Source organism: Adiantum capillus-veneris, chromosome 21 (genome assembly GCF_014529385.1).
Source record: "Adiantum capillus-veneris isolate H3 chromosome 21, ASM1452938v2, whole genome shotgun sequence".
Classification (NCBI taxonomy): Eukaryota; Viridiplantae; Streptophyta; class Polypodiopsida; order Polypodiales; family Pteridaceae; genus Adiantum; species Adiantum capillus-veneris.
In genome coordinates this window covers 66072080-66089109 of record NC_140951.1, presented here as the reverse complement: position 1 = coordinate 66089109, position 17030 = coordinate 66072080, and the positions used below count along the sequence as shown (strand labels likewise).

At 38.2% G+C, this 17030-nt stretch overlaps 1 protein-coding gene across 1 annotated transcript; it reads left to right on the top strand.

Moving 5' to 3' along the window:
• Positions 1-376: 376 nt before the first annotated feature.
• On the top strand, positions 377-1139 carry LOC147431086 (uncharacterized). Its single transcript, XM_086494529.1, has one exon. The coding sequence runs from the start codon at positions 490-492 to the stop codon at positions 955-957; it is 468 nt and encodes a 155-aa protein (XP_086350655.1). The 5' UTR covers positions 377-489; the 3' UTR covers positions 958-1139.
• The last annotated feature ends 15891 nt before the right edge of the window (positions 1140-17030 follow it).

Sequence of the window (17030 nt, the reverse complement as noted above, 5' to 3'; positions counted from 1 at the left end):
TTTATACGTGCCGGAACATGATGACTAATCTTTGTTCATTGTTAATAAATATGCTATACCAGGATGACCAGCCAGTAATCTATGTCCATTGTCAATAAAGATGCCATACCAAGAAAAAATAAAAAGGGTGGGGCACTGGGCTAGTCTCTTTGTTTGTGTCTGATACACAGATGGATACATACATAATTAGCAAACAAATATGGTTATGGATTTATTACTAAGGTGAGACACACACACACACACAGAGAGAGAGAGAGAGAGAGAGACGACGTAGGAACAATCCCAAAATAGACCTCGCATTTGATAGAGAGAGAGAGAGAGAGAGAGAGAGAGAAAGAGAGACTACGGACTAGTAGTAATGAAGACGAGTAGGCACAATACGGTAGTCTTCTCTCTCTCTCTCTCTCTAGACTCTCCCTCTCTCTCTCTCACACACACGCACACAGTTCTTACATACATGCACAGATCTCTAGAGCTAGCTAGGGCCGCATGAAGGAGAGGATGGAGAAAAGGCGATGTAAATCATCATCATCGCCGTCGTCATCATCAACGGCAAGCAAGGGCGGTAGAAATGTGTGCGCTAGTCGAGTGAGAGAGGTGGATCAGGCCAAAGAGCAGGCCGGGGGAACTAACAAGCTCGAGAAAATGGCGGGCTGGGTGGGCGCTGGTCTGCACACAGCCTTCTTCTTGTCGCTGGACAGATGCCAGTGCGTGAAGCTGGACACCCTGGAAGAGCCCATCTTGCTGCGAAGGCCGTTGCTGCAGTCACCGGATCATCACAACCGGCACGTGGAGGTAATTCCATCCTCCACCACCACCATTGCGGAAGCGCCCCTTCATACTGATGACCGCAGTAATCGCTCTGATGCCCTCACGACCAATCCAAGCGAGACACGTCCCCCTTTTGCTCACTCCCCTCTGAATGCCCCCTTAAATGCGATACACACAGAAAATTAGTGCCTCTCTCTCTCTCTCTCTCTCAAACACACACACACACACACACAAAAAAAAAAGGAAGGTCAGATCTCGATCTCTCTTCTGTATGTATATATCGACAGAGTTTGTGATTATTGCTTTCCCAAACCCTTGAATAATTTCCAATTTACCGTGTAGTCCTTCAATTGGACTCTTTAAAGGTATCTTCCATGGCTTTCTCAGCATCATCAGTCTTCTTCTGTTCAAATTTATTTGGCTCCATTGCTTGATCAATTTTTTTTGGTTAACGTTAAACTTGGGAAAGGTAGAAATAAATTTATTTTGGTAAGGCTGCCCAAATTCGTGATTATGGGATTAGGTCTGATGAATTGTGATTGCTGACTTTGGTGGACGTCGTCCGATCTCATGTGAACTCATTGTCACCTATTTGTAAACTCTGTCGACAGGAAGCCTGCGTTATTACGCTTAAACTGTGAGCGAACTACGTGTAAACTAGGGCGACGAAGTATCATTTATTCTATGTCGACGAGTAAACTGTGTTATTACGTAAACTGTGAGCAAACTATGTGTAAACTATGCCATAGGTGAATTTTAAAACGTTGTTGATGAATGGTGTACATTTGCCTTTGCATGTGCATTGTGAAGACTGAAACCTTCTTACTTCCTGATTTCCGTGTAAGTGGTACACATTGTGAAAAAGAAATTGGGAGTAGAATCTAAGGAGACTCTCTCTCTCTCTCTCTCTCTCTCTCTCTCTCTCTCTCTTGGCGTTGTAAATCCGCGCATGCAGGTAGATTTGTCGATGGTTATATGGTATCTCTCATGGTATCTGAGAGCCACAGGCCGGAGGAAGGCAGCGTGACTTCTATAGGTTTAGTGTTGCCTTAACTTGCGTAGAGTTGTCTCTCTCTATCGTAGAGATATAGAGACTAAAGGGAGTCAGCATGGCTTTTGTGAATTGAGGCCTGCATAAGCCGGCAGCGAGTAGTTTGCAACCGAACAGAGGAGGGGGGCGAGAGAGAATATTAGGGAGAATCTCGATAGTAATGGATTTTTTTTCAAGACGAGGAAATAGGGAAGACTCTTTTTGAAAAATGCATTTTTCATTGGATCTTTGGTGGTTCCCTTTTTTACATAATCCTTATAATCATGCAATTCTCTCTCTCTCTCTCTCTCTCTCTCTCAAGCAGTTGGAGTGGGCTCAAAGCGAAGGATGAGGTGTTGGTGGGTGGGTGTGTAGTGTGTTCACCATATGGGAAGAGAAGAGAGAAAGAGCTAGAGTAGAGGGTGGAGCAAGAGCACGCAACACAATACAAATGTTGAATAAGATGTTGAAGAATCTTTTCGATTAATGAGTATATTTTTTATAAGGAAGACTCAGTAAGTAGGTGCCCCCGATTCATTAATTTTTTTTAAAAAAACTCTTGATTAGCTACGAACAATTCATGCTTCCAATTTGATGTGGGTGTTTTGCATGAGACACGACTCTTTAAAAGAAACTCTTAATTAGTTACCAAGATTCTAATTCATGTTTCCAATTTAAATGTGGGTATTTTCCATGAGACACGACTCTCCCCTTTTGTTTGAAAGATGCAGCTATCGGGAGCCCTCCTAACCGGCCACACCTAACAAACCTTAAAATTTTGATATAATCCATACCATTTTTTCGAAAAGCCTTGTAAAAGCGACATTATGATGTGTGAGCTGAATGTTGTACATTTAGAGAGTTGTATATTTTTCATCATTAGCCTAAAAGCCTTGTAAGTTCACCATTGGCCATAGGTATAAAGCTCAAAACCCTTAGTTTGAATGTACATTGTAACATTATCTGAAGTTTTGAAGAGCTTTTGAACGTACGCTTGTGATTGACTACTAAACATCAACTTGTTACTGATTTTCTCTTCATCTGGTAATCAAAATTTTGTTTCAAAAATTGCAATGTGTTCCTTGTTTCGTGCTCTTTCATTTAAGTAAAACCATTCTCAATTTTGTTGTGGATCACGATTACTTGTTTGTGAGCTAAATCAGTAGATTTGAGTGCAAAAAATGGTTGTTTTTTGACATTAGGTGAGTGTTCATATACCATAGAGCGACTTATGTGGATTGTTCTATTGTAGTTTTTAAGACCTTGACAATGATGGATCGAGATTTTGGTACCTTGTTGGTCTAGACTTTGTAGATTAGTGCTCTTATGCTTATTATAGCTCCTCTTAAAGTTTCGTTGCAATTCAAGTTCGTTTGGTCGACGAAATTGCGTGATGACTTAGAGCGGTGAGATAGAACATAGCGGATTAGAGAGTGATAGTTTGTTGGTTGCGTTGACGTCTTAGTTCACTAGGTTCACTTCTTGAGGTTGACATCCTCAAAGAGTTTTCGTGCCACATCCGAGTCACTTCCCTAAGTATTGACATTATGTTAGTGCTAGATAGCTATGCTATAGATGTCCGATCGTGGTGACCCCCTAATATTGACATCGTTGCTGGGGATATGATCCTTATGCGCTAAGTGACCTAGTCGTTTTCATAGCTTTCTTTTCTAGAGACTTTATTACCCATTCCATTTTCACCTTAGCAGTGAAGTAGCTAGACATAGGGTTTAGTGCTTGGTAGAGGCTAGAATTCAAGGACTTGCTAAATATACTCTTGATAGGCAAAGAGAGTTATGAGTGAGATACAAAAAGCATTTTATTCTTTAATTTTTATGATGCTTTGAAAGTATTGTTTTGCAATCCATTTTACCTTCAAATTTCATTGTTTTGTCTATTTTTGCTCATAGATTCATTTCAGTACCTAGAAGTAGGGTAAGTGGCAACTACCACCATCAAACATGGGTTGAACGATCGGAGCAAAAACAATCAAAAACCATGCTTTGGTAAAAGAGACCATAACTTTGAAAAATAGAAAATTTGATGGTTAGAGCATTAAAGCTGATCAAAACCCAAAAACTTGGTACCAAAGGGTATCAACAAACTCACAAGAAGCAAACTGAGAATTTTTACCCAGTTTTGTCGAGGAACATGGATCGCAATCTATGTGTCTCTGAGGCTGTTTGAGTAAAAACTGACATCATTTGATAGAGATTTCTTTCATACAATAGAAACTATAATTTGGGGTCAAATTTACATAAAAAACACACTCAAAATAAAGAAATTGGGCAAAACCTTCAAAATCTTGAGACTTTTGGTGATCCAAATTCAAAAAAATCTGAAAATTAGTATCTCTAGGGTATAGACAACCAGTTGATCAAGTTTCATGCCAAAACGTCGTCAAACATAGATTAGAATTCATGAACTTTGTTATGTTTTTTAGTTGAAATTTAGCAATAGATAGCTGAGACCATTTAGAACATTTTTCTCAAAAGGCACATTAGCAAAAAAGTTAAAAAAGCTGGTCAAAAGAGCAAAAGTTTAGAAACTAGTCAAAAAATGCAAAACGGACACAAAATTTGACTTTTGATTGGCAAAAAGTGATCCAAATCCAAAAAGTTTTTGGCAATAGACTATTGAAAACATAAGTAACCAATATGTCAAATTTCAGGTTCAGATATGACGGAACATGGATCGCGATCTATGTACCTTTTTTGAGTTTTTCGACAGAAACTGTACCAACCTATAGCAGAGATCAGTGTGAGCAATACTTTCAAAAACTAGGTGGCCAAAAGAGTTCAAAAAGTGGGTCAAAAGGGACAAAAACACTTCAAAGCCAAAAATCACCAAGATAGACCTAGGGTTTGACTTTTGATTGACCTAAACTAGTTCAAATCACCTAAAAAGCATATAACTAGGGTCAGGTACCAAAGGCAAGTTGTGTGTCAAGTTTCATCATATTTTTCCATAAAAGTACATGGATCGTGATACATGTTCCTTTGTTACAGATTGAGACAAGATTTGCACCATAGCTAGAGCTAGTCACAAGGAGCCAAGTAGTCTTTTTAAAATTGAATTTGGACTTGATTTGAGTATTCTGCAAGCAAAATTGGATTTTTTTACCAAAAGCATGATAAAATCTTGTCGACTTCAGATTTGGACTAGTGTAGCGACTTTAAATTCATAGCCACCAAGTGTTTTTCTTTACAAATTGCAAGGGTTAGAGTGTGTGGCTTAAGGTAATTCAATTCCAGAAATTGGGAGCAACCAAAGAGGTAATAGATCAGGGTTTTGCAACAATGTTTTCTTTGATATATTTGCGATCAAGTAGATTATATTAGAGTAAAAACCTTGTTGTAGGAGACTAGGTTAGTCACATTTCCATGGAGGGGAGTGTGAACTAGGTTTCATCGATGACCTTAGAGCCAATTCTAGAGGAATTTTTTTTTTATAGTTGCTGAGCTTCTTAAAAGTGTGAGTTTCAAAATGGGAACCAGGATGGGGGCAGGACCATTCCAACCCGCACCAACTATGAAACTATTGCACTTGAAATATTAGTTTGAAAATGAAAAAAGTGAAAAATTTACAAGGATGTTATGGTCCGCTATTGCATAAATTTAGAAGAAAGACCTAGTGAGTTCAAGGACATAGTGCCTATAGACTACAGTGGTGATCGTACTTTGATGATTGAGGATTGCACGCACTAAGGAAAATTTTGACTTAGAGACTGAAGATAAGCCGCCTAAGCTAGATATCCTTAATGCAAAGCTAAGGCAAATGAACGAGACAGCTTGAATCAGCACAAACAACATGTATGTGGGTTATACAACATACTTTGTTGTAAGTGTGACAAGCCTTATATTGGAGAGTTGTCAAAGAAAAAATGCTTGTAGATTTTTACATACAAAGAAGGTAGAGATACTCATGTAATCATGCTTGATAAGTATGGATGAAGATACTCCGCTATAGACCGTAAAGAGCTAGAGACATATACATACTTTGGAGGACCACTCTACCAGTATTATGTCATTCCTAGCATGTTGAGGCCTACTATCTCAGATACAAGGCCAGAAACAAAGAGAGTGAATCATGTTAGAGCCAAAGTGCGAGAAGATTCATATAGTCGGTCACAATTTTCACTACCAAGACTGATGGGATCCTTAAGTTCAAGGTTTCCAATGACCACACACCGGGGCACTGAAGCTCCAAGCATAGTCCATACTACAAGAGTTCCAAATACTTGGACTAAAGCAAAGGATGTGCGGCCATACAAGAGATCTATGAAGAGAACTCTAACTAGAGTTCCTAGCAAGGAATATGAAGCTAGAGATGTCATTTTAGGAGAGCCAAGAGTTATGAGAATGCAAGCCAAAACACAACGGATACAACCATCTCAAGTGGCAAAGTGTGTTGCTAAAAAGTACAACGGTTTGGGGGATCCATATGCACATGTTTCACTCTTTAAGCAAGTCTTGAGAGCTTAACAAATTTTCACACTCAGTACAAGGGTTTTGGGCTAGCTTTGGAAGGAATAGCATTGACATGGTTCCAGTCATTGAATAGTAGGAATTTTCCAAATATAGAGCAACTCATGCAAGAGTTTGCAAAGGAAATTTAAAAAGGGGAGTAAAGCATAACATGGTTTCCCAAATCTAAGAGTTTAACAAAGAAAACAAAAAGGTGAAGGAAGCTTCAATTCGCTTCAAGCAATACATCGAGATATGTCCTGTTAGAGAGTTACCACCAAATGAGAGATTATTAGTTCTCTTTATAGAGGGCTTGAGAAACAAAACTCTCAACTAAAAAAGCGTTGTATCTAGTTGAAAATTGCAAGATTTATGGAGAGGTTTTGAAAGATGCAGATACTATCACAGTAGTGCCTCAACCTTCCAAGTGAATCATCAACAAAGCGGAGTGTTCCAACTTTAAATGCACCAAATGTGGACCAAATGGTCTAGGAAGTAATCAAAAGAATGAACCAAAGCTATCCATAAAATCTAAATCTACGACAACAACCACCATTGGCAATTAATATAGTGTGAGCTTTGAAGTGGTGTATGATCAAGAAAAAATATACCAATTGTGAGACAAATGAGAGTTTTGGAGCAAAACTTACGCGAGGAAAATGCTATATAGACCTCTTGGGGTGCAACCTTTGCCACCCCCACAAAGGTACCAAAAAGACCCAAGTAACACAACACAAAGGGGAGATAATCCTCAACTTGTGTTAGGCCAATAGTCTCCTCTACCTCAAGACAATAAGGAAATTGTTCAATATAGGTAGCCTATAGAAGCACTCACAAGTCAATAAATATTGCCACCAACTTCGTGTTATGAAGAGCCATTGGAGACATATGGAAGAGAGCCATAAGGAATGGTGTATGCAGATGAGAGATATCCTTCTTGGATAAGCTCAAACAAGGCAGCATAGCCTTCATACATTGCTCAGCCAACACAAAATCATTATATGATGGACAAAAATACGCTCATGTTCATAGCAAATCAGAACTACAAACTGACTCCTAGGATACGACAGCCAATGGGGGCACGACAAGCCACTCAATCAAAAAGTCCTTGCTATGAATGTTGAGGTAACCACTAGGCAAGAGTTTTTCCACATAAGGGTGAGTGCACAAAGATTTTTGGGTTTTGTGATAGTTGTGCGACAAACCATTTACTTCCAAACTACCCCAAGAATCCTAAAAATAAACAAAAAGCAACTATGAATATCATTGGAGTTTTGCCTTGTTCAAGTGGATCAAAGATCAAGTCAACAATTCCTATCAATGTGGTAACTAGAGCTCAGGCTCATGAAATTGTACAAAAAAGTGCTAGAGCCCTTAGAGGCTCTATTGCAATCATGTGAGACTAAACTAAAGACCAACCAAACTTTAGAGAAAAGATGGTTGGCATACTGACATCTTGAATTCAAAACAAAGAGATTGGAAATGTGTAAACGGATGATAGAGACAACTCAAGCTCTAATACAGTGAGAAAAACCAAAGGATAAGGAAAGTGAGCACAAGGAAAATAAAGTGATTGATCAAAGGAGACTTAGAATCAAAACACGATTGGACACAAGGATAGTGGAAAATAACACTAATGATTCTAAGTCACAAGGGTTGATGCACATTCCAAAAGTGGAGGAGCCATGGATGCAAGCCTTATGATAAATGATCAAAAACCTCAAAGATGGGAGTGCAACTTTTAAGTCTTCACCTATCATAGAGATTAACATGGATAATGAGTTTTATCCTGGGCATATACAATCGTTGTATAGTGATGGAGGGACTCAAGTATCTACAAAGAGAAAGCCTGAAATGTTAAAGACTCTATTGTCTTTTATAGGAGAGCATAAAATAAAATCACAGGTCAAGATTGTGCCCTTTCAATGGAAGCCACTTATAAAGATGATGGATACCAAGAGCCTCCATGAATTAATGTTGACTCCTATACAAAATAAAATAACTCTCTCAAAACTTTTGCAGATCCAACCGCATCTGTTGAAGTTGACAAAATCTTGGAAAAGATGCCTCAAGACGTTCTTGTAGATGAACACATGGGTAAAACTTTTCTAGAGAAACCAAAGGCGAGACTTGTGCCTATAAACATGGTGGGTGATTACTGTGAAGGCGAAGAGGGAAACACCACCTTGTTGCTAGAGCATCAGGGAGTGAAAACCATAGCTACAAAAGAAATATGTAAAAAATGGGGAAGACTAGCTCTCAAAAAAGCACGAATGAACTTGTAACGAGCAGATCATCGTATCTTCATGCAAAATTGAGTATGAGCATACCTTCATTGTAGCAGACTTTGAAAAGAGAAACAACTTTGACGTGATTTTGAGGCAACTATTCATACATCAACTTAAAATAATGCAAGATTGGCTATGACCATCTCTACTTGCAGCATAAGGATGTTACCACAAGCATTAGCATCAAGAACTATAGTTCTCGGGGGGGGGGGGGGTGTCGGTCAGTCACTATGTATAAATTGTGTATATTGCGTGCATTCAAGGACTATTTCTAGAACTCTTTATCTGTGAATTTGTAACAAATAAAATGCCACCCTTTTCCCATTCAATCTGTAAATTTCTTTTTCAATTCTATTTTATGGGACCCTTCTGTATGTGAAAATGTGAGAAAAAATAAAATTTTATTAACCCCTTCTGCTGCATGCACGTGATAGTCACATAATTCTTAAGTGACCCCCTCAAGCTATAGCTATAGGGATGTTAGTCAAGCTGTTGTAAAAGAATTTGACTCAACTACGATCCATAGAAAGTAAATACCTGATTTGTTGCACAACAAAGTGTATATTTGAATATTTAGAGCACATGAATGTGGGAGCATGATTAAAGTAGATTGCATCCTAGATGGATCAGTGGAGGATAAGGAATACTTCCACGAACCATTTTTTGAAGAGTTATTTGAGCCTTTTGGATGGGACCAAATATTGGCTACTATAGATGTGTGCATAAACAATACAAGCCCAATGAGTTATTGTGATGAAGAGGATTTTAAAAAAATAACCTTTCATATAATAAGTGTTATCTTGGAATCTAAATAAAAAATTGAGGACAAAAGATCTCAAGAAATGGTTGAGTGCAAACTCATAATTGATGAGGTTTCCATTTGAGATATGAAGAAACAAAAGTGATGAGGAGTTCAAAGACTCACAAGACAATGATGTAGAGATTGATGTTGAGGACGAGCTATAAAGTAGATCCAATGATGAAGCAAAACCATTTACCAGAATGAGGTGTTCTTCTATTATTTCTCCAACCAAAAGTCTAAAAGAAAAAAGAGGTATTGAGCAAAACAACGCGAAGAAACAAAAGAACGGGCAAGAAAAAACTAAGCCTCTTTTAAAAAGCAAAATGTAGTATTTGATGCTCTTCAGAGAAAACGACTACGTGAGGGACAAAAATACATGAAAACTAGTGAAAAGAGCTTAAACAAGGACAAATCCAAAGAAATAAAACAAAGGAAAACCCAAAGACACAGCTGAAACATCATCCACAATAACCAAAAATGAGCACAAATGTAAATACCAAAAGCTAAATCAAACCTTGAAAGAGGTTTGGACCAAAAAAATGGAAAGTCAAGAGGGACCTAACACCATTAAATTTGATGCACCCTCTCACTACAAAAAGTACACATTACAAAATAGAAAAATCATAGTTCAATAGCCAATGATGGAACTTAAGGAATCAAGAACATCCTATGATAGACCTAAAAAAGCCAAACGCATTCACCTAGCTGAACCAAGAGAAGAGCCAAAACCAACATATATTTCCACAGATCTCACTGAGGAGGAAGAGCAGCTATTGATTGCTACTCTCAAACAGCATAGAGATGTGTTTGCATGGTCATGCAAGGACCTTAATGGAATGGACCCAAGAATTTGCCAAAACACGATACCCCTTAAGAGTGATGCAAAACCTTGCAGGAAAATGCCTATGCATACAACAAAACATTCAACAAAAAGATCAAAGAGGAGAGACAAACTTAAGGAAGCGAGTTTATCTATGACATTAAAAACACATAGATTGCGGGTCACTGATCATGGTAGTGCCTAAGAAGAATGGTAAATTGCAAGTTTGTGTCAATCTCAAATAGGTAAATGTTTACACCATTCAAGATAACTATCCCCTCCCAATTATTGATCATGTGATTTATAGAGTTGCGGGCAAGGAAGCTTACATCTTCTGGATGGCTTTTCAAGCTACAACCAATTTTCCATAAAGCCGGAAGATCAACATAAGATGGCCTTTGTAATAGAATGGGGCATTTTTTCTTATAGAGTGATGCCATTTGGCTTGACTAATGTACTTGCCACATTCCAAAGGCTGATGAATCATGCGTTCAAAGAGTATCTAAGATAGTTTCTAGAAATCTACATGGATGACTTATGCGTGAATTCTCTCCTAAGAAACGCGCATTTAGAACATTTAAAGAAGATCTTTGAGAAATGTAGGACTTATTGTATTTACTTAAATACTGAGAAACATATCTTCATGTTAAGACATGAAAATATTTTGAGATATATCGTGTCCAAAAATGGCATTCCTATAGATCTTGAAAAGATATAAGTGATTTTTTCTCTTCAAAGATCCGCAAAAGTTAAAGAAGTACAAGCTTTTATGGGCCATTGTGGTTACTTAGAAGATTCATTTATATATTTGCAATCATTGCTAAGCCTCTCCATGCTCTCATCAAAAAATTTGAGTGGACTGATGAATGTGAAGAAGCATTCTAGAAATTGAAGCAAAGATTGATTTCTGCTCCAATTTTGAAGGCTCTTGGACTAAGATATTTCATGTCCACGTCAATGCATCAATATATGGTATCTATTGCATTTTAGCATAGCCTAGAGAAAACCACTACTCCAGTAGACATCTTAATAGTGCAAAAAAGAATAACATGATCATGGAAAGAGAAGGATTAGGAAGGGTCTATGAGGTAAAACGTTTATACACTATCTTTTCATGAATAATTTTTTATTCTTTGTGGATCATTAGGTACTATTAGAACTGGTGAACAAACCATGCAATACAAGACGTATTGTTTGATAGTTTATCATATTGCTTGAGTTTGATTTCAATGTGGTAGTCAAAAAGGGGACTACACATCAGAGGGTGGATTATTTGTTTAGACTGACTTACGGGAATGCACTGAAGGGAGTTAATGATGACTTGCTCAACTCTTATCTATTCAATATCAAGAAGGTACCATGGTGTAGTGAACATGCCATACCTTTGCCTACCATTGGTTCATTGCAAATTGAGAGGCAACCATCAATCATTGATTAGACACGAACATTTGTGTTAATAGTTGGAAGGCTATATAAGCAAGAGAGTAATGGATTATTGAGGCTATGTATAGAGACAATAAGAAGGAATGTGTATTTGAGTCATGCTCATGTGAAAACAACAAGAATTCACAATGGAAAAGCATAAACATTTTGAAGACTGATGCGACTTGGTGTATATTGGCCTAACATGCAACGAAGAGTTTATGTGTACATAAGTTCATGTGAAATTTGTGCAAACCAGACACCTGTAGAACATGCAACACTGTACAAATTTCACCAGACACCTGTAGAACATGCAACACTGTTTTGCGTGGTAGTTGCACCCAAGTGGAGTTTGTTTATTGTGGATTACCTAACCAAAGATGAGTTATTAGAGGGGTTAAGTAAATCCAGGAGCAGATATGTTTAGGCCAAAATTGAAAGTCACATGATAATCGAGGGTCACCTCTACAAGCAAGGAAAGGATAACCAATTGTGAATGTGTGCCACGGAAAGTGAATATATACCAATTCTTGAGCAAGCTCATACCGGACATGCACGCTTTTGCCAAATGGAAAATTGTCTTTTTTGGACCTATCACACCTCCCGCATCTAGAACGCATACTCAATATATCATTGTGGCCACATACTATCTAACCAAATGAGTAGAAGGCAAAGCAACACAAAGAAACGATGTAAAAACGATAGAACAGTTCTTGTATAAAAATGCCGTCAAAGGAATGGAATAGTGAACAAATCAAGAGCAAATTGAGAACAAAAGTTACATTTAGCTCTTTCGGCATATCAATTTGATTACAAAATAGCAATAGAAACAACACCTTTCAATATGGTGTTCGGGCTTAACGCCATATTGCCCATGGAATTTTTTATTCCTGCACTTTGCGTAGCCAAGAACTTAGAGTGGAAAAGACAAGAAGTATATGTCATAAATATTAATTTCTAACTTTCTAAAAGTATTTTCAAACTTACTTAAGTCCAAGAAAATTAAAAAGTGAACAAGTGAAATTGATGAAGTGCTAATGGACCAACCTTGACAAGGCTTGAGATTAAAAGTGAAAAGTCCACAATAAAGCAAGGATAATTGCTAATTAATTCTCTCAGACAATGTCTAAATTTTGCAAATCTAAATTTAGTAGGTTTTGGAAGTAGCTTGGCGGCACCTCCAAAGCAATGTGCTAAGATATTTCACAAGAGGTGGAAGTTTTAAAACCCAAAGGGTGAGTTTTTCTTTTACCAAAATTTTATCCTAATTTAGCAGGTCCTAAACTAGTAGGTAGGTTGTAGCCCTAGGTTAGCTTCATAAGCCTCCAAAATTTGTGCAAAAGTCTTAAACCCAAGATAATTAATTGAAAATTAAGTTTATGGTTTTTATTAAATAAAAGTAAAAAGCTAAGAACTAAGGTTAGATCAGTCCTTCTTCATTTAGTAAGTTGACTCTAGTCTTTGTTTACTAAGCTTAGCTAGGCAATATGTTTGCAATAGCACACACTTGCTTTGTGTGAACTTAACACAGGTGTGTAGTATGTGCACTTGCCAAGAAGAGTCCAAGAGAACTGGAGACAAGTTCTAGCATGCAAGGCAAGAGGGGACAAGTGCTAGGCATGCTTGAGTTGCATTAGGAGGTGTTCCCATCTCATTGTTCAAGTGTGAATCATTCTAAAGACTAGTTGCACACTTTCATGGCTATATAAGAGAGGGCTCGTTGGATTTTTGAAACTCTTGCTCCTCTCACACACTCTTTCAAGTATCCAAGATTGGCAAAGCAAGATCTCTCCCTCTCTCATGGGAGATCTTGAGACGGACTCTATAATCAAGCTCTTGGCTATGGATGCAAATCCAAGCCTATGTAAGTTTCTTCTTCTCCATCTCTACTATTCTAATACTATGCTATGCTAAGAGCTTAACCTGCAAGCGTTTAAATATATCCATTCTCTTGCTTGCAAAATACTTCTCAGCTCCACCTTTATCTTCCTCTTTCCCCATAGTTCCTTTCTCCGTGTTGGGGTGTTTCGGGTTTGGAAAGGAGGGTTATACCATGGAATCTTGAAGACAACATCTCCTTGATTCAAGAAAGGCTCTACAAGAGCACAAACATGTATTGTAGCAAAGCTATCTTTTGAGAGGATTATAATACAAGTCCTTTTGGAGGGAAGACCGGCTCCAAGAAAATCAATTGTCAATCTTAATTAGTTAATCTCTTTGAATTATGTGCATGGCTAAAGTGTTTTTAATGTGTGTTTGTATAAATAAATCATCCCAACACAACCTATGGTCTCCTTCCTATCCCTCTCTTTAAGGAAAACTCTCTCCTTTCCTTGCTAATTTCCATTGAATCTAAAAGTATGTATGTAGATTCTTTCACATAGGTATCAGAGCCAAGTTTCTCTTTTCTTGCCTAAGAAGAGAGGTCCTTGAGTAATCTAAGAAAGAATTATCATACACATTTAAAGAAATTTAATCATGGCCCAACATAATCAAGAGAATGTGATTAATATTGGCAATCTAGATCTGGCTCATGGTATAACATTTGATGATGGTTATAGAGTCTTCAACTACCTTGTTGAAAAGTTACAAGAAGCAATGGGAAACACCAAGTTGCAAGCGGAGGTTCTAAGACAAATTTAGACTCTTCAAGCCCAGGTTCCCCTAAGTTCCCAAGAAGAGAGAATTCTTGATAGGCCTCCAAGTGAGAACTCCAAAAGAGGAATCTCTTTTTGGGTAATGAAGAGGAGATATTGGAAGGACCTCCAAGGCCAAATTCTCAAGAAGAAGAAGTGGGCCATGAACTTTCAAGGGAGAGGTATGAAAGTGACACTCCACCTACCTTTGAAAGTGATGTTGTCCCAAGAAGAAGAAGGGCAACCTGAACTTTCAAGGGAGAGGTATGGAAGTGGCACTCCACCTACCTTTGAAAGTGATGTTTTCCCAAGAAGACGGCAGGAATGGCGGTCACCTACTCCTCCCAAAAAGAAGAGAAAGTCTTCAAGAACTCCCTCATATGCCAATCCAAAGAAAGGAGAAAGAAAACTATGTAAGAGGAGGGAAAGGAAGTGGTACCATCTTTCCTTCTTCCTCCTCTTCCTCTTCCTCTTCATCATCATCACCGTCTTCTGACACAAAGGATAGCGACTTGCCACCCAAGAGAGAGAAGATAAGGGTAAAATAGAGGAACTGTGCAGCATGGAAGAGGTCACGTAAGTTGAAGAAATTCAAAGAGGGAGGAAAGAACAACATAATTCTTACCTATGATGGAACTTGTGAAGCAACTGACAAAGTACTAGCCTTTATCCACAACAATTTGATGCGTCTTTTGGAGATGAAGATTTCTTGAAATCGTCAAAGCTCCGAAATGTTTCTATGCATTTCCAAAAGTCAACCCATCTATGGTGGGCAAGTCTACGTAGTCAAGGTGAGGCTCCAAAGACTAGTAAAGCTTTGAGGATTTCTATTACAAAGCAATTCCTTCCCAATGATGCCAAAGAAAAAGTCCTCACGCAATGGTAAATCTTGAAGATGGCCCCATATGAGTCTGGACAAATTTTTTGGGAGTTACATCTCAAAGCCATTGTCTACAAAAAGCTAGACTTTGAGAAAAAAAATCAAGAATTTTGTGCTGGCCTATCTGAGGAGATAAGTGAGTATGCCAACTCACATAGACCTAAAACTATTACAAAGGTTATACATCATACTATGGTCCCTTCAAGGAATCATTTCCAACAAGGGACCAAGAAGGGCTCAGAGCCAATGGAAGCCAAGGAATCCACTCAGCCAAAGGGAAAGAACAATGCCATGCAGAATTCTCCCGAGGCTAACAACAACAACAAAAAATCAAAAGGCAAAAGAAAAGGGCTACAAAGGTAAAAATAAACTTTCTCCTAGAGGTTGAATGTTATCATAAAGACAACAAGTGTTTCAAGTGTGGAGAGCACCCGAGAGAGCAAGGTCATATTTCTCATGCATGTCCCAAGTGAAGTGAACATAATGACTCTCCTAGAGCCACCACGGTGGAAGCTTTAAAAGAGAAGGCCATTGGAAAGGAGCACCACTCTCTTATTCTTGGGGAAAAGTAAGAGAGCATAATGCTTTCATATTCCTTGACCGTGGCTCTATCCACAATTTTTATTTTTTTTGGAGCTAGCTACCAAGCTAGGAATTCATGACTTTAAGATGGGAGATGTGCTACAAGATAATTGAGCTTTCAAAGGGTAATAAGTCTCAGCTACTCCACTGAAATGGAATCTAAGGCTTCATGTAAAGCTATGTTGATAAAGAAGATATCTTCATCTGTCCACTCAAGCATGCAGATGTTATTCTAGGGGCAGCATGGTTTGATTGCATCATCGCTACCACTTTGAAATTTCTTGAGAGAAAAGTCCTCTTTTCGTATCAAGGATTTTGTGCTTGATGTTGGTAGTGTGGGCAACACTATACCTCTTGCACAAACTCAAAGTTTAGACAAATTTATAAAAATTTCTCTTTCTTGTTACATGGTTTTAATAAGAAGTCTAAGAAAGATGCATGTGTTCCTAATGAAGTTAAAAATGAAACTAAAGAGGAGCTGGAACTTTCTAGTTTCCTAAATGATTTTCAAGATGTGTTTATGGATGACATTTCCAAGGACCTACCTCCCAAAAGGGGACAAAATGATCATTCCATAGAGATCTACCTGGTAGCTATTGTTTAATAAGCTATTTATGGTCAAGTTTTATGGTCAAATTTGTGCTATGTTGAATTTTCAAGAAATTCTCAACCAGTTTCCAGGCCTAAGCAATTGAATTTTTGGTAGCATGATGTCTCATCGTAAGGTTCAGAAGGAGTGGAAGGGGCCCCGTACAAAGTTGCGGTTTGGAAAAGTTTAGGCAGTGAATGGGACAAAGGTGAAAACCAATTTTTTTCCTAAAGAGCTATGGACCTTGCATCAAAAGAGAGAGAATTAATTGAGGGAGAAAGATGCCTATAGCTAGATGGATTTTTCAAACTACTACCTTGGGGAACATACTATGAGAGAGCCCACGAGCTAATGATCTCAATACAACGCAATGGTGAACCTATCCTCATAGATAAAGATGGGGAAACTGTCAAATTTCAAGATCACAAACAAAATCATCAACCAAGCCCTCCACTTACTAGGTGGGAGCCACTCTCCTACACAAGACAAAGGCAATAGTCAACGACAAAGCCTTTGTGAAGTAGGAGGGGCATAAATTGACTTACAATGACCTTTTCTAAGCAGAGAAGGATTTAATTGTGCTAGTTGAGCACTGAGCATAGGTTATCAAAATAAAATTTTGAAATTTGCTATAGAAAGACAAGCTTGGGGACGATGACTTGAGGTGTCAAATGCACACACCTGCTATATTTAGCGGTTTGGAGCAAATAGCTATTTTCATGGAAATTCAAGACAGGGTAGATT

What these genes read in the sequence shown, in the direction of transcription:
- LOC147431086 (XM_086494529.1), top strand. Translation starts at nt 490, where the DNA reads ATGAAGGAGAGGATGGAGAAAAGGCGATGTAAATCATCATCATCGCCG.